We start from the raw sequence: 22786 nt of genomic DNA, 5'->3' as shown, positions 1-22786 counted from the left end.
TTAGAAGCAATTTGCCCATATAACCTGTGGTTCCTGCAGACTGTCACTAATTTGTTTATAGATATCTGAATAATTAGTTTTTTAAATAGTTTTCCATTCTTTTTTCCCTCAGTTCATTTCTTTTGACCTTCCCACTGACAGTCTTTGGCAGTTCTTCAATGAATTCCACCTGTTGGCAGTATGGGGGAGGAAGGAAGTTAGTCCAGCACAGCTCTGTTTGATGGCTAGGTGAAAGGATGGTTGAAGTTTTTCACATTTAGTATTATGAGCTAATTGACTAAAGTATGTTAGGGGCTTCATTTTATCTCAAAATTTTTTACGTCTATTATCATTGTGTTGGGAACCTTTTGTATAGCATGTTTAAGGGGAGAGGGCATTTAAAAAGGAAAAAGCAAATAGCCAAACCTTTTCCAAAGCACTGAGCAAATGCAGTCGAAGCAAGGCTACCCACCTTTCTGGGGTATTTGTAAGGCGCTGTAGTCTTTTTCACGTGCTCCTGAATCTCCTTTTTCAGTTGTTCTTGATCATGTGACTTGTAATCAGGATTCAGAACAATAAAAGCCTTTACTACCTAAAGTAAATATGTAAAGCATCAGTGAGCTATGTGTTTGGTGCCTTGCCTTGATGTGCCTGTGTGCTTTCATTCCCTGTAAATCTTCCTTATGGGGCATGAACTGTGGGGGGGGGGGGTCGTGGGTGTTTAGCCCCGCTATGTGCTCATGCTCCTAAGTGCCCAGGAAGTCCTTTAGTCTTCTTGGTACCACGGAGCTGGTGGGGCCTGCTTTGCTCAGAATCACCCTTGAACCCCGCTCTGACTGTATTTTGTAATGTGTGTTCTGACCTGAATTTGATTTTCTCTGTCCTTGGCTTCCCCTTAGAAACACGAAGTACAGTTAGTACCTGAGTACTTAAGGCAGTGCACTCAGTACAACCTCTTCGGGCCTACCCAGCCTAGCCCCCATGGCAGGGAGCAGCTCACTCAGGCCAGGCATTCTTTGGTGGGTTTTGAGACAGTCTTGTCTGTATATCAGGCTGGCCTTGACCTCACGGGTTCTCCTGTCTCAGTTTCCCAAGTACTGGATTACACTACTCTACTTGGCTCATTTTTTCCTCCTCAGTAAGGATTGAACCCAGAAACTTGTGCACACTCAACGAACATTCCACCTCTGAGCACCTAGCTACACACCCAGCCCTTTTCATACATCCTTATAAGGCTGTAATGATTCCGTTAGCCACTTCGCTATTGTTCTGACCCGTGCATGACCGAGAAGCAGGAGTAGAAATGACGATGGCTGTTGCTATACCCACAAATCCCGTTTCCTAAAGCCCATTCTTTCAGACTGTTTTGGGACATCTGCCCAGAGTTTTAGGACCTTTAATGGAGAAGAAGAAGCTTAAGTGTGGGATCCTGTCTAATTGTTTTATTCTTTCCTGGCACTGCCAACACTTCCACTCACTACTTCCACCCCAAATGCGTACCTCTAGAGAGGCAATCAGTATTCCCCGCCAAATCCAGAGTTCCAACATGGGCTAGAGTCCAGAGAGGCCCTTATAGGACTAAGTACCCTTTACTTTGGAAACTATCTTAGTTTTTCAAAACAGGGTTTTTCTGTATTGCCCTGGCTGTCCTGGAACTTGCTCTGTTGACCATGCTGTCCTCAAACGGAGATCCACCTCTGCCTCCCAAGTACTGGGATTAAAGGTGTGCACTGCCACCACCTGGCTAGGAAACTCAAATCTTAATTTTACTTTCCACCCTTTAATCTGACAGGAAAGTGTAATCAAAAATTATTTGAAACAGTCACTTAGAAAAGTCATTTGGTGGACTGGAAAGATGGCTCAGAGGTTAAGAGCAACACTAGCTATTCCAGAGGTCCTGAGTTCAGTTTCCTGCCAACCCACCCTGGTACCTAAATGAGATCTGGCGCCCTCTTCTGGCACACAGGCTTACCTGTGGGCAAAACATTATCCATGATAACAAAGAAATCTTTAAAAAAAAAGTCATTTGGTAAGAATTGACAACTTGTAACTAAAAGTTTTTCATGTTGAAAATTGTTTACCAGAGTGAAGTGGTTTTTTAAACAATTTATGACCAGTTACCCTTTTTGTTTTATTAAAAACCCTTTACTATTACTACACCCGTAAGAATGCAGCTATCATGTGTTTCTTGTGAGTTGAATTTTATCCTATTATGTCTTTGCTACTTTTGCAACTTTATGAGCATTTTTATTAACTGAAAAAAATTAAAACCATTTACAGGCCTTGGTTTCCATGATAAGTTTTATAGCTTTTATAACATGTACTTATCTTCCTAAGTCTCTATAAGCCATTACAGAAAAGTAACTTCATGAAAACTATTGTAACAGTATGCTTAAGGGTGTGGCCACTGAGCTGGGCAGTGGTGGCACAGATTTTTAATTCTAGCACTCAGGAAGCAGAGGCAGGCAGATCAGTGAGTTCCTAACCAGCCTGGGCTACACAGAGAAGCCCTGTCTCAAAAAGCCAAAGACCAAAATAACAAAACAAAACAAAACAAAAAAAAAGATTATGAACACTGAAGTCAGACAACCTGGACCCAAAGGAGTTTGTTGTGTGATCTTGATGAACTAAGACCGTCTCTCTGTTTCTCGGTTTCTTACTTTATAAAAGAAGCAAGAGTTTGAAAAGCTAGCCTAAATGTGAGGCTTAGCATAACTTCTGGAACATAGGAAGCCATCAAAAAACGATAGATCTCAGGTGCAGGAGCAAAAGTACAAAGACGTAGAGCATTTGTATTTATTTGCTTTACTTTGGTGTTTTTTTAAACCTAAAACACATCATGTTGGCCAACAAGGTGGCTCAGGAGGGAAAGGCACTTGCTTTCAAGTTGACACCCGAGTTTGGTCCCCAGAACTCACGTGGTGGAAGGAGAGCGCCAACTCCCAAAAGTTGTCCTCTGACCTCCACATAAGCACCATGGCACAAGCACAAACATGCATGCACACACACACACACACACACACACACACACAGTGAATAAATAAATGTAACTTTGCAAAAATGATAGAGCTTTAAGTTTTATTGAAAATTTCATGCAAATTCTTAGATTTTTCTGAGAAGTGTCTGTGGTTCGGGCCAGTCCATGTAGCAGCCACCAGCAGTGTTGGCTATTTGAAATAGGTGTCTTCAATCAGTTAGTTATGTGACTGAGAGCCCTGAATTTTTTTTATGTTTTTGTAGTTTTTGTTAACTAGAGGATGCCAGTGGACAGCATTTTATCATCCCTGCATAAGTCCAAGGTCCAGCAGTGGCCTTTGTCAAATTCTTAGAGCCACGCATTGCTAAGGAATTTAAGGCTAGCCATCTCGGCACAAACCTTCCTTCATTTCTTTTATCCCTTTCTTTTTCTAGGAACTTAACCTATTGTTTCCAATTTAATGTGTATGGTTTTCACTACATGTATGTATGTGCACTGTTGCAGACCTATGCCTATGGTGGCCAGAGAGGACCTACCTCTGTTTTCTTTTAATGGTGCTAGAGTGTTTTCACTACATGTATGTATGTGCACTGTGTGCAGACCTGATGCTATGGTGGCCAGAAGAGGGACCTACCTCTTGTTTCTATTTAATGTGTATGAGTGTTTTCACTACATGTATGTATGTGCACTGTGTGCAGTCCTGATGCCATGGTGGCCAGAAGAAAGCAACAGACACTAGAAAATTGAAGTTAGAGTCCTGAGCCCTGTGTGGGTGCTGGGAAGTGAACCCAGCTCCTCTGCAAGAACAGCAAGTACCTTAGCCTCTGAGGTGACCCTGCCTGCATGCATGCCTTTGTTCCTTCCACCACCCCTCGTTTTTTCCTTCCTTCCTTCCTCCCTCCCTCCCTCCCCTTCCTTCCTTCTCCTCCTCTCCTTCCCTCCCTGCCTCCCTCCCTCCCTTCCTTCCTTCCTTCTTCCTCCCTCCCTCCCTCCCTCCCTCCCTTCCTTCCTTTCTGCCACAGTCCACTGTTTTAAAGTAGCATTTACAATATTCAACATTGTTCTTGTAAATAGCAATGCATCTAGTCTCTTTATCCCTTTTGGAAATCTTGTCTTTAAAAGGAAGATTTATTCTACCATAATACTCTGGTATCCTCCAGGAGTAGTGCACAGTTGTAATTCCAGGATTTTGTTGTTTTTGTGTCTTTTAATGTTCTTCAATTTAGAATAATTCCCTGTGTTTTGCTTTTCTTCTTGTGACATTGATATTCCTTAGTTCAGATTGTATTTTTATTACTGATTAGATATATTTTTACACAAACTTTGTTTTACTCTTAATGCATATGCTGGTCTCATTGGAAGAATGTGAACAATAAGCACATTCTTTGTCATACCTGAGGTTAGGGACCAGGGTTGGGGTGTGCCAGGTGCTAGTGCACTTGCCTACCGCAGGCAAGGTTTAGTCCCCCCCACTTTGAAGCAGAGAATGGAGGAACTACATCACATGACCTTTTTCAAGCAAGAAAGTAAATAAATAAAAATAGCTTACAGGAAGCATACATTTCACACATTTTAAATTTCTTGAAAATGTAATTAGGAGCTGAGAGATGGATCAGCAGTTGAGAGCACTGGCTGCTCTTTCAGAGAAACCCAGATTCGATTTTCAGGACCCACATGGTAGCCTCACAACTGTCTGTAACTCCAGTTCCAAGGGATCTGACATCCTTACCAGCAGGCAAAACACAAATGCACATAAAATACAAATAAATCATTTTTTAAACATAATTAAGCATAAAGCCCTGGGGGTGGGACAGAGAGGAAGACTAGGAATCAAATCTCAGGCTCCTTGCATATGCTAGACAAGCTCTCCACTAATTTCCCTGAAAATAAGATTTTCAAAACCAAAGCAAGCCTGTAAATCCCTTAAAAGCTGACGTGTGAAAATCAGCTGAGGAAAAAGATGTAGAAGTTAAGAAAATGGCTCATTTAAAAAACCTTACTTGTTTTTTAGATAATTCCCCTGAGAATAAGCTAAAAATCATGGATTGTCAAATGTAGGTTTGGCTTAACTGTATTAGGAATTCTTAAAGTAGGCAACAGGAGACACTACACAGTAAGCTGCAGGACTGTCATAAGCAAATAAAGCCAATATTTGGGATAATGTCTAAGTCTTCATTTTATCTGATTTTAATCAATTCTTTTAGAACTTATTGCCTAATCAAAGATCTGGTTAGCCCTTTCCTAGAGCAGGACCCCTTTCCTAGAGCATGCCCCTTTCCTAGAACAGGGACCCTTTCCTAAAGCAGAGCCCCTTTTTTATAGCAGGGCTCCTTTCCTAGAGCAGGGCCCGTTTCCTAGAGCAGGCCGATCTGCACAGAGAGTAAGGCTCCCTGTGCAGCACACTGCTGTTTTGGGCATGGCTGCCTTGGGACCCCACCTCCATCCTCCAGCAGCAGGGGTTGCAGCCCACCAATGTTGGGAAGGGCAAACGTTCCCCTCCCTCTGGCTAACACCAACAAGACACCAAGCCTCTAGAACTATAGAGGAACTGTAACCCACCTATGGAGCTTGACTATCATACTGGAATACCTGGCGCTCTCTAAAGCCCCCCTGGTCCTAAAGGCTCCACAACAACCCTATCCCAAGAAAAGCTCTTGCCTAGGTAGATAGAACTGAGGGATGGACCCCGGGATGACAAGAGTTTAAGGCCCCTGTGAGTGAGATCGGCCATCCGTGAAGACCACAGGTTATCCTCTGGCATCAAGTCCTCTTGGGAAAATAATCTTGGGAGGAGAGCCACCCTAGTTTCTTTTGAAGTACAGTACTGTTTAAAAGTCTCTGTTTAGGGGCTGTGAAGATGGCTCAGTGAGAAAAGCTTAAGAAAGTGGGGCTGCTTGTCCCGGGCCCCGTGGCAGGGCAGCTTCTTGCCGCCCCAGCAACCACGGGGAGGAGATAGGTAGCAGGCAGGGCCTTACTAGCCCACCCACAGCCCTAGCCTAAACAGTGAGCCCCAATTTCAGGGAGACACCGTGTCTCAAAAACCTAGGGTGAAGGAGAGACTGGAAGGAAAGTTATACTCAATATCACATATGCCTATATATAGGGAAATCGCGCCCAAATATATGCTATTGGCTTAGAAACACACAAAATCACAAAGTGAAGTATGTGTTTAGCTGTCAACAAAATTGAAAGTCTGAGATGAATCAGTTCTCTTACCTCTCCTCTGACAGGGTCTGGGCTTGCTGACAACAGCTGATTCTGCAATGGGAAGGATGTTCTAATCAAGGCACTTTCTACTTCAAATGGTCCAATTCGGTAGCTAGGAAACATGACGGGAACTCCTCAGGGTGAGTTATAGATGCACCCCAGAATGCTTGATGAACAGGCATGCACACACGAAAGGGAAATTTACCCAGAGGATAATATATAATCGTCTGATCTCGCAACAAACCAGAAATAGCCATCTTCATCCATATAGCCCCTGTCCCCAGTGATGTAAAAATTCCCTCGTAGAGTTGAGGCTGTTTTTGAAGGATTATCCTGAAAAGCAAATAGCATTTGTTAATATTATTATGAATGTGACTCTTTTCTCCAGTCATTTTTAAACATTCAAGAAAGAAAGTTGGCTCCTTTAGAAGCCTCAGAATGAAGTAGGAACCATAGTGAAGTAGGAATGACTTGCCAGCATGGATCTAGCCCAACATAAAGAAAGAAATCACAGTTACAAAAGGACTTAGTGCAACTCCTGGAGAATGTTTTATGTAGATAATAAGATAAATGTAGGAGCAAACCCAAAGTCCTGGAGAGTAGGTAGAATTAAGCCTTTTTCTAAACAATACCTAACAATTGCTGGAAAAAGAGAAGGGTTAAAAGAAAGCCCACTGCTTAATTCAGACCAGAAGTGTTATTTGTTTTGGTTTGTTTTATGTAAGAGACCATATAACTGGCATAAAAAGAAAAAAAATAAAGTTGCTGCCTTCCATAAAGTTCACTATCATGTATTATCTGGACCTCTAGGATATTGATATAAACTTTGCTCTAATCTGTATACCATGATTAAATATAAGAAGCTAGCAAGACTAATTTACTTAATTTTTTGGCCCCATTCCTTATTTCTCTAGTTCCACTGGAGTGGGTAGAGAGCTAATCAGATGTCAGGGAAGTTAAGTGTACTCTGTTTGCTAGTTGGAAAGGATCTTCAGATGTTAAGAAATCATAGATAAGAGCCCCGTTTTATGGTTCCCTTCCAAGGAAGGGCACCAAAGTGTTATCTGGCAAGAATGTTATTTTTTTTAATTGCCTGTATTTAGGATTATTATCCAGGGCTATGGATATCTCAAGGAAAGACAAAGTTCCTAGGCTTGTTTTGTAAAAATTGGAATGTTACCAAATACTTTGTTTGGTTTTGGTCTAAGGTCTCAAGTATTCTAGACTGGCCTCAAACTTGCTTTGTAGTAATTGAGGATGATTTTGAATTTGTGGCCTTCCTGCTTCTGTATCCCATATGCTGGGATTATGCTTTTGAAGAATAAATAGAAAACAAGTTTTTAAAATAAAGTTCTTACTACATAATGAGTAAAAAGGCAAATGGTCGCTCAGAAGACTTGAACACCAATGGTCCCTTCTTGTCAGGAGGAAGATAGCACCATTTTCATCTAAAATCTAGAAATAAAACAGGGCGGTTTTATTTAAAGCAAGTTTAAATTAATGCCACATTTGAAATTTTACCTTTGAATCGTTTTGGCAAGAATATACACTTAAAAATATTTTAACTATACTTTAAATTTTTATATCATTTTTTAAATTATTGATTTATTTATTTATTTATTTATTGTGTACACAGTGTTCTGTCTGCATGTATGCACTACAGGCCAGAACAGGGCACCAGATCTCCTTACAGATGGTTGAGAGCCACATTGTGATTGCTGGGAATGAACTCAGGACCTTTGGAACCTTTGGAAAAGCAACAATGCTCTTAACCTCTGAAACAATTTCTCCAGCCCCCTACTTTAAATCTTAAATGTATTATTACCTAATTATCATTGCATACAAATATTATAAAATGCAAAACCAAAATGTGGAAAAGATAGTAAAAATTTTTCTCACTTCTACCACCAGTACTGGTTTTGGTAATGTCCTTTGGGACAATTATAGACAGGAATACGAGGATCACTTGGCAATTTTACAACCTGCTTTTGTCATTAGCCAATGCCTTTGTTAGGCAGATTCCAGAGTTCTGTGTCACTCCTGTTAGTCGAATGCACCAGGGAAGAGAAATTAGAATGACTATTTCAGTCAAGTAACCTGTGTGAACCGCATGATGAACTTGGAGAAATATGATCCTATCTACAACTAAAGCTCAATTACACCTAGATTCTGAGCCCTGTCCTTTGGAAATTGATCCAGTTTTGCCTTTTTGCCACTGTTGCTTCCCCTTCCTTTTTTATATGATATTAGTGCAAATCCCTTTGTCTATATCTGACTTTGAACCTGGTTTGACCTAATGAAACTTTAACCCTGTACAAAGTGTGCAAATGGGGAAATAAATGCTTCCAAAACCCAGGCATCAGAGGGTAATATAGGGCCGTGGTTAAAGAACGCCTGGAAAACAGATGGGCAGGCAGAGAGAGAAGTGTGTGCTGCAGCCACTTTGAACCTGTGCCACTTTGGGCCTGGGTGATCCTGTCAGAGGTCCAATCTTCCTCATCATATAACTGGTGACTAGAGTTGGCTGCGGGAGCAGATTGCTGAAGGAATGTGTTCCCACTCTGGGCTCTGGCTGCACAAGCTTGGATAAGTTCTTTACTTTATCTGCATACTCACCTGCAGAATGGTCCTATTATTAGTAGGATTATTCTAGATTTATTAGTAGGATATTCCAGAATATTGCTGGAAATTAAATGCCCAGAATTCATGGAACAATACAGGTGTTTGCAACAATAGTAAGACAGTATTAGCCAACCTTTCTCACCCATCTCTCTTTTGGCGTAGAATTTAAGGTATTCATAAATAGCATGGAATTATCACATTTAAAGAGGTGTGGTGAGTGTAACGCGGACATGCAAACCTTCACATCAAAAGCAGGAGAAGGCTTTCCCATTGAGCCAGGCTTAATTTTCATCCCTTGAAATTTCCACAAATCAGCACCTGATTAAGAAGAAAGTAAGGTAACTTTAGAAGTAATATAAAATACTACTTCATCTGTCATGCATTCATCCTACAGAAATTGCGTGGCATCAGCGTCAGCAGAAAACCCCTAAATCCCTCCTCTCATGGAATATGGATATTGATAGTTTACAACTATACACATAAAGAGGCGAGAAAATATATGTCCATATTAACATTTGTACTTAGCGTAACACAATGGATACTATGCTAGTTGTGTGTTGTAATAATTTTCAATTTTTATTATTGTTTCATTTGAAATTTCAACATTTCCAGATAATAAAACTCAGGGTTAGAAATACAGACAGTATAAATAAGACACACCCAATGAAGATGTCAACTGCCCATTTCTCTGCTGGTCTTATCGCCCCTTCTACAAGATAAGTATGTTCTTCATTATCAGTTTTCTCTAGAGCTCTTCAGCGATGCTGAGGATTGAACTGAGGTCTCCCATATGCTCGGAAAGTGCTCGGCAATAATTACAACCCTCTGCCCCAACGATGTTTTTTATCTGCATGAGTTCTTTAAGGGTTCATTTTATTATATCTTACTTTTAGGTATATATTTATATTATATATATATATCTTATATTATATATATATATCTATATTATATATATATATATCTTATATTTTAGGTATATATCTTATATTTTTAGGCTTGTTCACATAGCCCAGGCTTGGTTTTGAACTCACTGCAAGCTGAGAATGACCTTGAACTTGACCCTCCTACCTCTACTTTTAGAGTGCTGGGTTCGGCAGGGATGCTTCAGCATCAGCTTTCTAAGGGGTCTCCCAGCACACTCAATGCTTCGGGGAACCAGAAACTAACTCATAGCTTTCTATTTTGTGACTGTTTAGAAAGTTCTGTGTCACATAGAGCTAATACTTTTCTCATTAAAAATATTGTGACATTCTTGCCATCAACCAGTTAATCATTTTTCTCAAAAATATGATAATTTATTTGCAATTAATTTTTCTCAAGCTTTCCTTGATTCCTAACCACACCTTTCTGTATCCCTAGAGCAATCATAAGAACACATTAGACACTTTGGCTTTTATTTATCTGCATAATCACATCTAGCCCTGTCTTCAGTGGTCAGGTACCGTTTCTGTCTGTCCGTTTATTCCTTCGTAGATGTCTAGGCCAGTCTTCCTTCTCCATTGTTCCATCACTTCAGGGTGATTGGTTCCCCATTCACTGACACAGTGCCTTCAAGCTTTTGAACTTATAGCTTCTCCAAAAACACAGGAGTGAGTTAGGTTGAGAAGAAAAAATGATGAGACATGGGAATTAGGATTCATGCTAATTTACAAAATTAGCAACAGAATCTTCTCTATAAAGTATAGCCCTGATGCTAGAAGCAGATTGCCTTAATGTCAGCGTTCTCGTCTTGTTGTCTCGTGTCTGTTATCTCTCTCTCTACTCTCTCTCTCTCTCTCTCTCTCTCTCTTCTCTCTCTCTCTCTCTTCCTCTACTCTCTCTCTCTCCTCGGAGAATCACTTGTTGCAAACAAATACCATGGCATCTTTCGGGAGGGTACCCCCATAGTTACCACACACCACACACAACACACACACACCACATTTGCAACATGTAGCCCTGGAACTTGCTATATACACCGTGCTGGTTTGAACTTTGCCTCTGTCTCCCAAGTGCTGGGATTAAGTGCCACCACTCTGCCCAGCTCTTAGAACGATATTTTAAGTCTATTAAAAATCACCTCCCAACTGTGAACTGAAGTTCTCTGAAGATTGCCCAATGAGTGTGGAAGATCTCACAGGCTTAGTGGCGGCACTTCATGATTGTGGTGAGATGGAATGTCAGGGATAGAGGGCCAAAATTGTCCTTGGCTTTCAATAGTAATTTATTAGTAACTCATGTATCTAATCTTATCCTCATTTTATTAGATACAACTCTTGAAACGTATTGTTAAGCCTAGAAGGTCACTGGTTTCCACCAACTCTAAAACTGAGACTGTTATAGCACCAGAAATCTACAGAAAGTATCCCCTTCTGGTTCCCCTCTAGGCTGCCACCTGATGCCATCTCCAATGTTAGTGGGCAAAAGCATTGATTCGTGCCTTCCTTTTGCTCCGTGACTATGAAAGTTCATTAATTGCTTCCACAGTAGAACATGCCATTCAAGGTCATCTGAGTCCGTGTCCTTGACCCATAGCAGTTTTATTTGGCTCAGAACAAACTCTGCCTTACTCTCTTTAGAGCAAGAGCTGTGCTTTGCATCAACACAGGAGACCAGAAGTGCTGAGCTGTGAGCACAGAGACAGTAGCTTCTTTTCAGAGCAACAATCAAGCATTTCAATGGAATCACGGGAGATATAACGCATACATTCTCACTTTGTTTTCTGGGAGAATTTGCAAAAAGGAACTACCTGTCTACTATCTCAGCTCAGTCATAGCTGTCACCCCAAAGATTAAATACCCAATTTATTATAACCACTCACCACACTCAGAGCTCTAGACATGGTCTAATCTTCCCTTTCTTCTCTCTGTTAGTGGGAACCTGATCTTGACACAGCGACTATCTTTATAAAATGTCAACCATAAAGCGAAGGAAGGAGAGAAAAAACCCCACTATCCTGTACCGACTAGTCGGATGTGTTGGTTGGACAGCCAAGTGTTTTCATTTCTAGCTTCCCTTTCCTCCTCTCTCCCCTGACTGAGTGTCCCTTTACCCACGTCTCACCTGATTGAATCATTCTGTACAAGCATTCGGTAGGCAGTTGGCGCAGAACAGAAGACAGTGATGGGGGAACTTGGAGAGGGTCTGCAGTTTGGGAAAGAGCAAATTGTCTCACCTGAAATGTTTCGATCTGCTGGAGGCACAGCACATTGTAAAACTTTATTTTGATGTTAATGTACTCAGATCTTCTCCTGTCTTTGTGGACTTTTGCAGAGGTTAGATATCTTAAAACTCTGATCCCTGCATTTACTTTAGTTGCCAGTCCATCAGTGATACCACTAATGCTAACACATCCCTAACCATGGACCTCCTTTGGTCTGCCTTACTTGCAAGATGGAAGTCGGCTCAAAACGGGGCAAATGGTGTGCAAACACACATGCTCCTTGGATCCATGGAGAAAAAACACTACTCCATGCAGACTTTGCCCAACCTGTGTCTGAAGTATTCCACATCACATCCGAGTCTGTCAAATCCAGCCAGAATCTGGAATACAAACAGCCCTGTTGTATACATTTGTTAAAGTGGTAGGAATTACATGCACCAAATGTATGTAGAAATTTAAATTTGCAAAATGTGTAATTTGTTGAAAAACAAATTTAAAAGGCCAGTCCACAAATGACTCCATGGAAGTACCTTCCGTTGACAGATAATCCTAAACCAAACTGCTGTGGGTGTGTCCAATCATCTTAGGATACCCAGTTGTTCCACTGGTGAAGTAAATGGCCATCATTTCATTGTGCCTTGTGTTCACGCAGGTATGGTTGTCGCTGGCATGTCTGCAAAAGACAGTCTACAGTGTTTCTGTGCCTGACTGTGACCTCTGAGGAGGACCTGAACACCCATGTGCTTGGACCTCTTTGGTGTATGAACCAGTAACTTGGATTCAGTCCTGAGGTAAAGCCAGCTCTATCTCTGCCCTTTTACTTGTGTGATGTGAATGGCCACCTTCACAATTATGAGTCTGCTAGGGACAGCACCCATCCAAAACCGGTGATCACTGCAGGGTCTTCTACTACAGATTTTCACAGCTTTAAGAATTGATTCAAAGCCCAGGATTCCTACTGTGTTAGCTGAGAGTTTCATAGGGAATACATAGAAAATTAATTTCTTCCTCTGCTCAATCCTACATCCTTCTCTTCTTTCACAAGAGAACTCCCTAGTAAGCTTCCTGTACACCATTCTCCTTCTCAAGGACTGCTTTTTAAAAATCTCAACCAGACCCCTTCTTACTTCAAAGCTTGGCACCGTTAATTCTATAATAATCACTGGTTATTCTTGCTAATTATTGCTTTCATTTGCATATACCTCACTTATACTGAATTGGATACTTTTCTCCTTCTTTCTTGTCTCTGTGGGGTATTGTTCTAAGATGGAGGCTACTCACCTCATCATCTCCTTGAGGTTCCCCCACCCTTCTCTGGAGTGCTGAGACACAATGAGTTTGGAGGTGAGATTTTCACATTTAGCTGCCACAGTATCTACTGCTGGGGCTAACGCATCATCAGTAATAATGCACTTTGCTTTTGAAGACTGTAGTCTGTAGAGGATGTCTTTCTGGGTCAGCTGAGTGGTTCCCGGAATTAAAACTGTCCCTAAAGGAATAGAAAAGGAATAATATTTAGAAAGGTTAACCTGTTATGGAAATTAGGATACTGTAACTAGTACATTCACATCCTATGTGCCTCAGAAAGACTTAGTGAATTAACTAGAAGATGTGTCACTGTGATTGGCTTAATAACGAGCTGAATGGCCATTAGCTAGGCAGGAAGAGATTAGGCGACACTTTGGGGGACAGAGAGCCCTGGGAAGAAGAAAGGAAGAGCCGCCAGCCATACATGGAATAACTAGGATGGGCCTAATGGAGATTAGGCATTGAGCATGTGGAAAATGTAGATTAAAAAAGAGCTAGTTAGAAACAAGCCTAAACCAAGGCTGAGCTTTTATAGTTAATAGTAAGTCTCTGTGTCATTATCTGTGAGCTGGCAGCCTAAAGAAAAATCCATTTACAACTAGTGTGTGTGTGTGTGTGTGTGTGTGTGTGTGTGTGTGTGTGTGTGGTTTTTGAGACAGGGTTTCTCTATGTAACAGCCTTGGCTGTGTTGGAACTTGCTTTGTAGACCATGGAGCCTTGAACACAGAGATTTACCTGTCTTTGCTGGGGTTAAAGGTGTGTTCCACCACATCTGACTTTTAGGGTTTGTTTCAATGTGTGTGTATGCTTGTGTCTGAGTCTTTATGAATATATGTACACATCTGTGTTCAGGTGCCTGCAGAGGCCAGAAGAAGGTATTACATCATTTGGAACTTGAGTTCCAGGCATTTGTAAACTGCCTGAGCTAGGTACTGATACCCAAGCTCTGGTCCTCACAACTTAAGCCACGGGTACTCTTAACCCCGAGTCATTTCCCCAGCTTCTAGCTGTTTACTTATTAAGTGGGAGAAATGACTATGTGTCACAAACACTAACATTCTTAAGACGATTGGATTTATGGTTCATTGTCTCCCTCTCATCAGTCTAAGGTAATTTGCTTTCCTTCCCATCAAGAGCCCCAGGAATCATGTTGGGATCAGGAAAAGTTACCTCTGACCTGTTCTGCCTGGCTTATCCTAAAGTTGTACCCATCAGATTCTGCTTAAATATTTAAGATCCCGAGTGGAGTACCAGATGGCTCACATGGGGTCCAGAGCCTGAAGCATCTGAATAGCAGTCAGTGCTGCACATAGCCTGACTGGAGAGGAATGTTGGCAGAGAGGAATAAAGAGGCAGCACATAGGAAAGACACAGAGAAGGGGTGCAGTGGCTTCAGGACAGACAGAGGAAGAGGTTCCTGGGTGGAGTCTGCCTACAAACCCCTTTGCTCCTCTGTACCATTTTTCCCTCTGTAAGACTCTCCAGAGGCCATTCTGTTGCCTTCCTTTATTGTATTAATATGAATGTATACTTGATCCTTCCAGCCAATCAGTGCTTCACTAAGTGAACAGAAGCAATGATCATGAGTGCACTTATTCTGTAAAAAAAGTTTGAAAACAAGTTCTGCTTTTCCAATGTATAACTCATATGTGTATATGAAATAGAATATGTTAGCTATCCTCTAATGAAAGAGTAGCCTCTTAATACAGCGATATATTGTGACAACTAGAACATTAATTCAATAAATATTTTACTGAAAATTACTATCTGCTAAGCACTGAAGGTGCAAGACATGCTGTATTAATGGCCTTTTAGGAGCATACCTAACCGTCATTGGAACTGCAGGTTATATATATAAGCAAATACTATGTCTCAAAAGTTTAAATAGTAATATATACTACTTTAGGGTGCTGTGGTCGTTTGAATGAGAACAGCCCCCATAGGCCCATTAATATTTGGCTCCCAATTGGTAGACTATTCAGAAAGGATTAGAAGGTTGTGGCTTTGTTGGAGTCAGTATTTCAATGGGACTTGGCTCTGAGGTTTCAAACCAGAGGCCCAGTCTTGCCTTCTCTCTGCTTTCTGCTTGTGGATCAGATGTAATCTCTCAGTTATTGCTCCAGGACCATGCCTGTTTCCCACCATAATGGAAATGGACTAACCCTCTGTAACTGTAAGCAAGCCACTAATTAAATGCTTTTCTTTTACAAAGTGCCTAGATCATAGTGTTTCTTCCAGCAATAGAACAGTAACTATTACAGGCATTTAAAGACAGTAGTATCCACTTTGAAACATCAGGGTATGGTTGTCTGAGAAGGTAACATTAAACTGAAGATTGAGAGAGCTGGAGAGATTGCCCAGAGGTTAGGAGCACTGGCTGCTCTTGCAGAAGACCCAGGTTCTATTCCCAGTACCCATGTGGGGGTTCACAACCATTCTTAACTTCAGTTCCCCAGGGATCTGATGACATCCTCTTTTGGCCTGTGCAGGCACCATGCATGCACATAATATGCAGACACACATGGCAGGGAAAACACTCATATACATTAAATAATTACATCTTTAAAAACAAAACAAAAAAAAACCTGACACTTTCAGGTTGAATAAGAATTGGTCATGTACTTAGTTTTGAGGGAAAGACATTTCAAGCATAGCAAACAGTATTAGAGAAAATTCAGAAGATGTGAATGACCACAAACATTAACAGAAAACATTAGTTATGATAAGGACACGAAGTCTAACCGTGGAGAGATTAAAGGAATGTTGAAATAGCTGTACCCTTCTGAGATGCACCTGTGACTCTTGGAGTGTATCTGGCAAGCAGAGTTACTAAATGCTGCCAGGTAAATAGCTCACGGCTACTTAGACGTGTGGATCAAGCTGCCCATTGAAATGTGATCAGAGCATGAGCCTTACTAACCTGTTCGCAGACAGGCCACATTTGCAAGCCACCACTCTGGGATCTTGGGCAGAATCACCATTACTCGGTCTCCCCTTTGCAAGGAACAGGCTTCTGTGAGTATGTTGGCAAATTTCCTGGATAAAGATCCGAGTTCTTCAAAACTCCATCTCACTTCTCCTCCATTTCCGTTTATCCACCAGAAGGCTGGGTTGGAAAGTCTCCCTCCAGCCTGAGGAGAGCATAGCCATCATGGACTTAGAGGTTGTTGTACAGTTAAATTATATTTCAGCATGGAGCAAATTCTGTGCAAAAACTCACAAGTCAGTCATTAGTCAGGACATACACGAGTAAGCACAGATCACTCAAAGTTCTTATTTCTACATGCTGGGAACCATGTCAGATTTTTGCGAACAGTCCTTTCTCATTTATCATGGTAATTTTTCCCCAAAAGTTAGAATTTATACATCCCACCATCTCCCCAGGGAAGAATCCATACTTCATTTCTTTTCATTTTGACTCTTGAAATCACTTTTTACTCCTTTTTGTTTAAAAGTGGGGGGAAAAACCAAAAAGGATACATTAATACAACTTAGAGTTTCTCAAACAGCCACGAAGGCCTTGTAGGCCGGATAAGACCTTGTTCTGGGGCTGTTTCGCATATTAGAGGACATCAGTACTGCCCCTCTATCCTTAGATGTCAGAAACAACTACTGACTTCCCCTAACCACCCCTTCGTTTCAGCGACACTCTCTACAGTCATTGCTAACTACTCTTGGGGGCTATGATCGCTTGCAATTGAGTCACTGCAGTCTGACTGGCATTTGTTCCATACCTTTTCCACACTGCTCCATTGGTCCAGGACATCTTTTGCAAAATTGAAATGCTCTGGAATCTCTAGTTTGAAGTCCTGTTTCATGGATTCATAGTTGGAAAAGTTCTGAGGGGTTGCTGTTCTGTAATCTTTATACAAGACTCTTAGAGGACCAGGAACTGCTAGACGCTGCAAACACTTAGCATGAAGTAACATTGCCATGGTGACAAGAGCTATCTAGCATCAGTGCTGTTGGATGTTTTAGCACTTGGGATTTCCATACAGACTAATCCAGCTAAAAGACAAGCAAAAATGGCATGTGTTTAGTTTCGTTTGCAAAGTAGTAAGACCACAAAGCACACCTAAGTTTTACCATAATTCTCCATCATTACCCACTCAGTATCATTTTCTGGGCATTGGTATTTGCTTTGATGTTTTGTGTATTCTTTGTCATTAAATCCTTAGAGAAACCCTGTAAAGTATGTACTGTTATTATCTGTGTCTACAGATGGCGAAAACAGTAAGAACCATTGGCTGGATTCAGGCCCAGCCCATTCTCCTGACTACCACACTATTGCTTTCTACATGCATTTCTCAACTTTTTGTGACTGTGCAGAGGCTTATGATCTGATGCCATATCACACCCCACAGCTTATCTACAGTTGAGGAAACTAAGAGGAGCCTAGTGCCAGCTGGACCTGAAAGCACTGTCTATGTTTAGAGTCTGTCTGGTTTACAGGCTGTGGTTCCCATGCTCCCAACAGGAGCCCACACTACTACCATCGAGTCCAGGCTTGGAGATATAATAACAGGGCTTCTGTGCAGGGAGGTCCTTCCCAGCCACCTACTACTCCTTACTTCTGTGGGTAGTCGTTTGATCACAATGTCATTTTACTTGGCCGAGGCTATTAAAACTACAGTTTTAGTGTTCCGGGGATTGTGACTGAGTTTCTCCTCCTTATGCTTCCCACAATTTTCCTGCAATAAAACAGATATTGCTCTCATAATCATTACAGCATAATTGTAACTGTGATTCTAGCTGTGTGGTAGGGAGCCTGGCTATATGGAATCATTTCTGTAGTGATAAAGTGTCCAACCAGGACAAGATACCAGATATCAGCTAAACTGCATCCTACGCAGATGTGATGGCTGGGCATCATGGTAATGCATTGGATGCACTTGAAACCCAGGCTCTCTGATGTCTCACCTCGTTGTGTGAGAAACTGACCAGTCCATGATCTTGAGCTTCTGAGATCATCCTGCTTGGGCCTCCTTGCTTTTCACCTTCAAAGAAAATGAACCTCAAAAAGCATCAGACTTTACCTATTGTGTCAGGCCTCCAACTTGGGTCTTTGGATTCTCATTGGAATGGCTTTACTTTGGGCCAACAGGACTCCAGCAGAGCAGTGGTTTGGTACCTTGTCTATGTATTGACTCACTAGGAAAGCTTTTTATATAAGCTTGAATGCCTGCATCATTGCCAATTAAGTCGGCATTTCAGGGAGTGGGCCTATACTATTTTTAAAATTTTCCTCAGATTGTAATGCATAACCCAAGTTGAGAATTACTCATTCAGAGCCTGGGATCTAGGAACCATCAGTACAACTTGGAAGCTTGTCAGAAATGTACAGTTTTTGAGTCCCACTGTAGATCTGTTGACTAGTGGATTTCAATCTTATAACAGAATTTCCCAGGCAACAAGTTTCTATGTTCAAGTGAAAGAAATGATAGTCTTTAGGGTGTTGGCTAAGTCCACTGCCTATTTATCATACAATCATGGAATAGGTCTATTTACCATGTATTTAATGGTTACTCTATTTGAATAATAAGCCACTATGAATCTCAGCTTTACATTTTATTAGTAAAGACACTGATAGAACCTCTGACAGAGAGGTGTGTTTACCAAAGACTGAATTCAATAATGCAAAATGTTCCCATTGCACCAACAAGGGTATGTGAATATTGGGCTTTATGGACCTTACTTTTTTCTGTTGTGATACTCAACTCTGCCATAGATGTTGGTAATACATAAATAAATAAACATGGTCAGTTTCTTCCAAACACCTGATAGATGAACACTGAAACTTGAATTTCATGCAATTTTCATGTGTTATGAAACACTGGTTCTCTTTTTCTTCCCCAACTATTTAAAGATGTGAAAACCACTGTTAGTTCCCAAAATTGTTAAAGTGGACAGCAGTCTGCATGATCTCATGGGCTATAGTTGGCTGATGGTACTGGACTATAAATTCTGTGAGAGTCAGAGCCGTGACTGTCATCCTCATACTGTCCTGGGGCTCATAACCACATTTGATTCAAAGTGTATGAATTTCTGATCCAGTTTTTTGATCCAATTGAAATTAAAGTCAATTAAAAAATAATTTAACCGTTAGCTCCAAAACTTGCTAAGCAGAGGCAAGCAGACTTCTGTGAGTTCAAAGTCAGCCTAGTTTATATAGTGAGATTCTGTCTCAAAAAGTACATATAAAAATTAAAAATAAAGGGAATATTTGTTGATCAAATAAATGGCTTTTTCAGAAGGGAAAAATTTTAACTCTATTGTTATAGTTGATAGAAGAGGTGCCTCAATGCTTTAACCAGAGTTATGTAACTACTTGCATCATCTACATGAGGCAGTTTATGTTAATATAAACGCAATTGTAAAAATCAGTTCATTGCTAATAACTCTCCAGCTAAGGTTTGGAGCTCTGTGCCCACCTCCCTTCTCCATGCCGTTATAAGTTGCTGTGAGCTCATATGTGCGCCCGCCCTGCTGTGCCCAGTTTTCTTGTAGATCTGGGAGGAGTGGCTGCTGGTGGTAAAAATAATCAAAACACATTGTATTAAATTTTCAAAGAACTAATAAAAATGAGGAAGTAAAAGAAAAGAAAAGTCAGCGCATTGGTTACAGGAGTTGTATTTCAAGTGCATGATGGCAGGTGTGGCTCAGGTCACCCTGCACTGGCCAGAGCTGACCTAATGCCTTTCTGTTGTTACAGCATTTGCTGAGGATCTGTCAGGCTAACAGCTCAGAACTGAACTCACAGAAAACGTTAAAAGAAAAACTGAAGGAGGAAATTTCTCAAGGTAAAACTTTCATTCAGGTTCAGGGTTTGGGAAAGCACAGCCCAGAACTTTCTCTGACCTAATAGTTATGAAGAAAAAGCAATGCAGAAGAAAAAGCCACCTTTTAAGAACCAAATCACCCTGAGGCTGTTTCCCCAGGGTTAAGTCCTCAAGGTCCCAAATGTCATTCTGTTTGGTGGCAGGGCCAGGTAGCAAGAGAGCAACTGGCTGGCTGCATGCTGAAGCAACTACCTGGCCTCTTGGCTGTACTCCAACTTCTTAACAGGATTAGGATCAAGTTCTTTTGAACCCCCCACCCCCAACACACACACACACACACACACACACACACACACACACACACCCATACTCACACACCAGTGCTGAATGCTGAAGACTGAAAGTTTTGTCTAAAGGAGACACTTTGAAGCAAACTCATCTTGTTTTTTACTTCTTTGTATAATGTCTTCAAATGATTCAAAAGCCATAAAAGATACGCCTTGAAAACTATCCCCTTCCTGTCTTGAAGGGTTTGTATTTAACCCCAGTCTTACCTCCCAGGGGGTCACTGTGCTCCTTGGCATCTCAAATATGAGTGCAGACTCTCATTTCTCCACAGGCTGGAAAGAACAGGCAGCCTAAATTCTCACCATTCCACCTACCGAATCCATTTTCACTAATGTGGTTTTAGAGGCCACTTCATATTAGTATATAGAGCTCTCTATTATATTAAAAAAAAATAGCTACATTGCATTATACTGAACAGCTGGCTGGTAGTTCCCAATTGCTGATCACTTGAATTGTCCCTATTATTTTGCAATTTAATTGAGAAATTGTAACCTATTATTAAAAAGGAATGCCCTGATTCTTTCTCTCAAAAATGTTTTTTTTTAAATAGTTAAGAAGTATAATGAACATTTCCTGGTCCAACAGAAACAAAGGGCAAGAATTTGGTCTGGTCCTGACCCAAGCTTTGTAGGCTAGTATGAGTCATTTATTTACTCAATAAATATTGACTGAAAATTTGAAATGTTGCAAATATAGACAATACATTGAGGGGATGAAAGAGACAAAGTCTTCTACTGTCATGGACGGGCACATGTAAATGAGGTAACAAATAAATGTGTTGTTTCATGAAAAGGAAAAATGGATACCAGGAGAAAAGAAGCTATTTTGGAAGGTCTCCTCAGGGATGCACCATGTTTGCTGAGTTCTGACAAGTGAGTGGCAGCACTGTGCTCAGCATTTTGCATTAGTTTTATTATTCCACATTCTATAGAAGCACACTGCCCTCAAATCTATTCTTAGCCAACTGACAAGTACACCCATTTTTCCACCAGATACCTGAGGCAGGCTTATATCAAATGCTGAGACTACGTCTGTGATATAACAAGGCCGGGTCTGCCCCCTCCCCACAGAAGTTTCCAGACTATCAAACAACTCTGCAAATATTTACACTGGAGGTAAACACAGTTTACTAACTGATACCAAGCAGAATCAGAGTTCAGTTCTCCTTCATTCAGAATCTTTCACAATACATTGGTGTTGCCTCTGGTAAATTCCTCATGTTCCAACAAACAGCCACCCACCCCTGCTCATGCAAGAACCCTCATTAAACTCACTGGGTACAAAATAGACATGAAGGAAGTGGGGCTGTTGGGGCTCAGCAGGGACTCAGCAGCTAGTTCCAGGACAGGCTCTAAAAATCTACAGAGAAACCCTGTCTCAAAAAACCAAATAGACATGAAGGGGGTGGGGCTCAGCAGGGGCTCAGCAGGAGCAGGAATGGGCTGGGGGCAATAATAGAGGGTGAATTTGATCAAAACACATTATGCATGTATGATATTGTCAACAAGTAGATTTTCAAAAAGAACTTATTTCAAATGAACATTAAAAATTTCACATTAAAAAAAGAACAGAAAATTGGTCAGTCAGTTGGAACTTAAAATAAACTTAACCATTTTTTTAACTCAAAAAGAAGTGTCAGGCTGGGTGGTTGTGGTGCACACCTTCAATCCCAGTACTTGGGAGGCAGAGGCAGGTGGATCTCTGTGGGTTTGAGAACAGCATGGTCTACAGAATGAGTCCCAGGACAGCCAGGACTGTTACACAGAAATACCCTGTCTTGAAACAACCAAAAAAAGAAAAAAGAAAAAAAAAGGAAAAGAAAAAGTATCAACACCCCCTCATCAAAGTCATAACATTCTTTTTTCTCTGTAAGGCTCAGTCAGTTCCTGTCTTTTCAGTGATATTAGCATCTTACAAAGCCCCCTCTCCAGGTCTGTAAAATCCCTTGCAGATGAAAGAAAAGATCTCTTCTGCATAGTAAACCTGGGCTTTACACCAAACCTCAGAAATGCTGCTAAGAAAAATTCTAAGGAAGACTGACTGGCCAGATGGACTCTCGAAGTGTTTAATGTCTCATCTGAGATACAGCTTTGAGTCCATGTAAATGCAGGGCAGAGGGCTGGCTCTTCTATCCCCCACATCTCCACAGCACCCTTCCCCCTAGTTAGCCCAAAGAATGACAGCAGTTTGACAGATACACCAAGGACCCTGCCTTAACCCCACTCCCCAACACACGACTTTAGAGTGTCCCCTGTCCCGGAGAGAACTTATTGTCACAGATTTCCTATCACTATACTTCCCAAACATAAACTACATAGAGGTACTTTGCATACTTTTGGATATGTAGGAGATGGCTTTCCATCTATAATTGAGCAAGGTGTGGCCAAATAGTCCAGAGAAAAACATCTGGCCCCTACTCAATTT

General features: G+C 41.2%; 1 protein-coding gene across 1 annotated transcript; it reads right to left on the bottom strand.

Moving 5' to 3' along the window:
* Positions 1 to 81: 81 nt before the first annotated feature.
* LOC119807351 (acyl-coenzyme A synthetase ACSM3, mitochondrial) lies at positions 82 to 17179 on the bottom strand. Its single transcript, XM_038319386.1, is given in 19 exon segments — positions 82 to 105; positions 107 to 169; positions 452 to 571; positions 6173 to 6275; positions 6369 to 6496; positions 7522 to 7591; positions 7593 to 7618; positions 9024 to 9082; positions 9085 to 9103; positions 10228 to 10332; positions 10334 to 10355; positions 11828 to 11892; positions 11894 to 11908; positions 12151 to 12307; positions 12458 to 12488; positions 12491 to 12600; positions 13209 to 13416; positions 16156 to 16366; positions 16970 to 17179. Coding segments are annotated over 19 exon segments (1737 nt in total). The 5' UTR covers positions 17171 to 17179.
* Between the last annotated feature and the right edge of the window lie 5607 nt (positions 17180 to 22786).

This window comes from Arvicola amphibius, chromosome 1 (genome assembly GCF_903992535.2).
Source record: "Arvicola amphibius chromosome 1, mArvAmp1.2, whole genome shotgun sequence".
Taxonomy (NCBI): domain Eukaryota; kingdom Metazoa; phylum Chordata; class Mammalia; order Rodentia; family Cricetidae; genus Arvicola; species Arvicola amphibius.
Note: the sequence above shows the minus strand (reverse complement) of the source record. Positions and strands in the feature narration are given on the sequence as shown.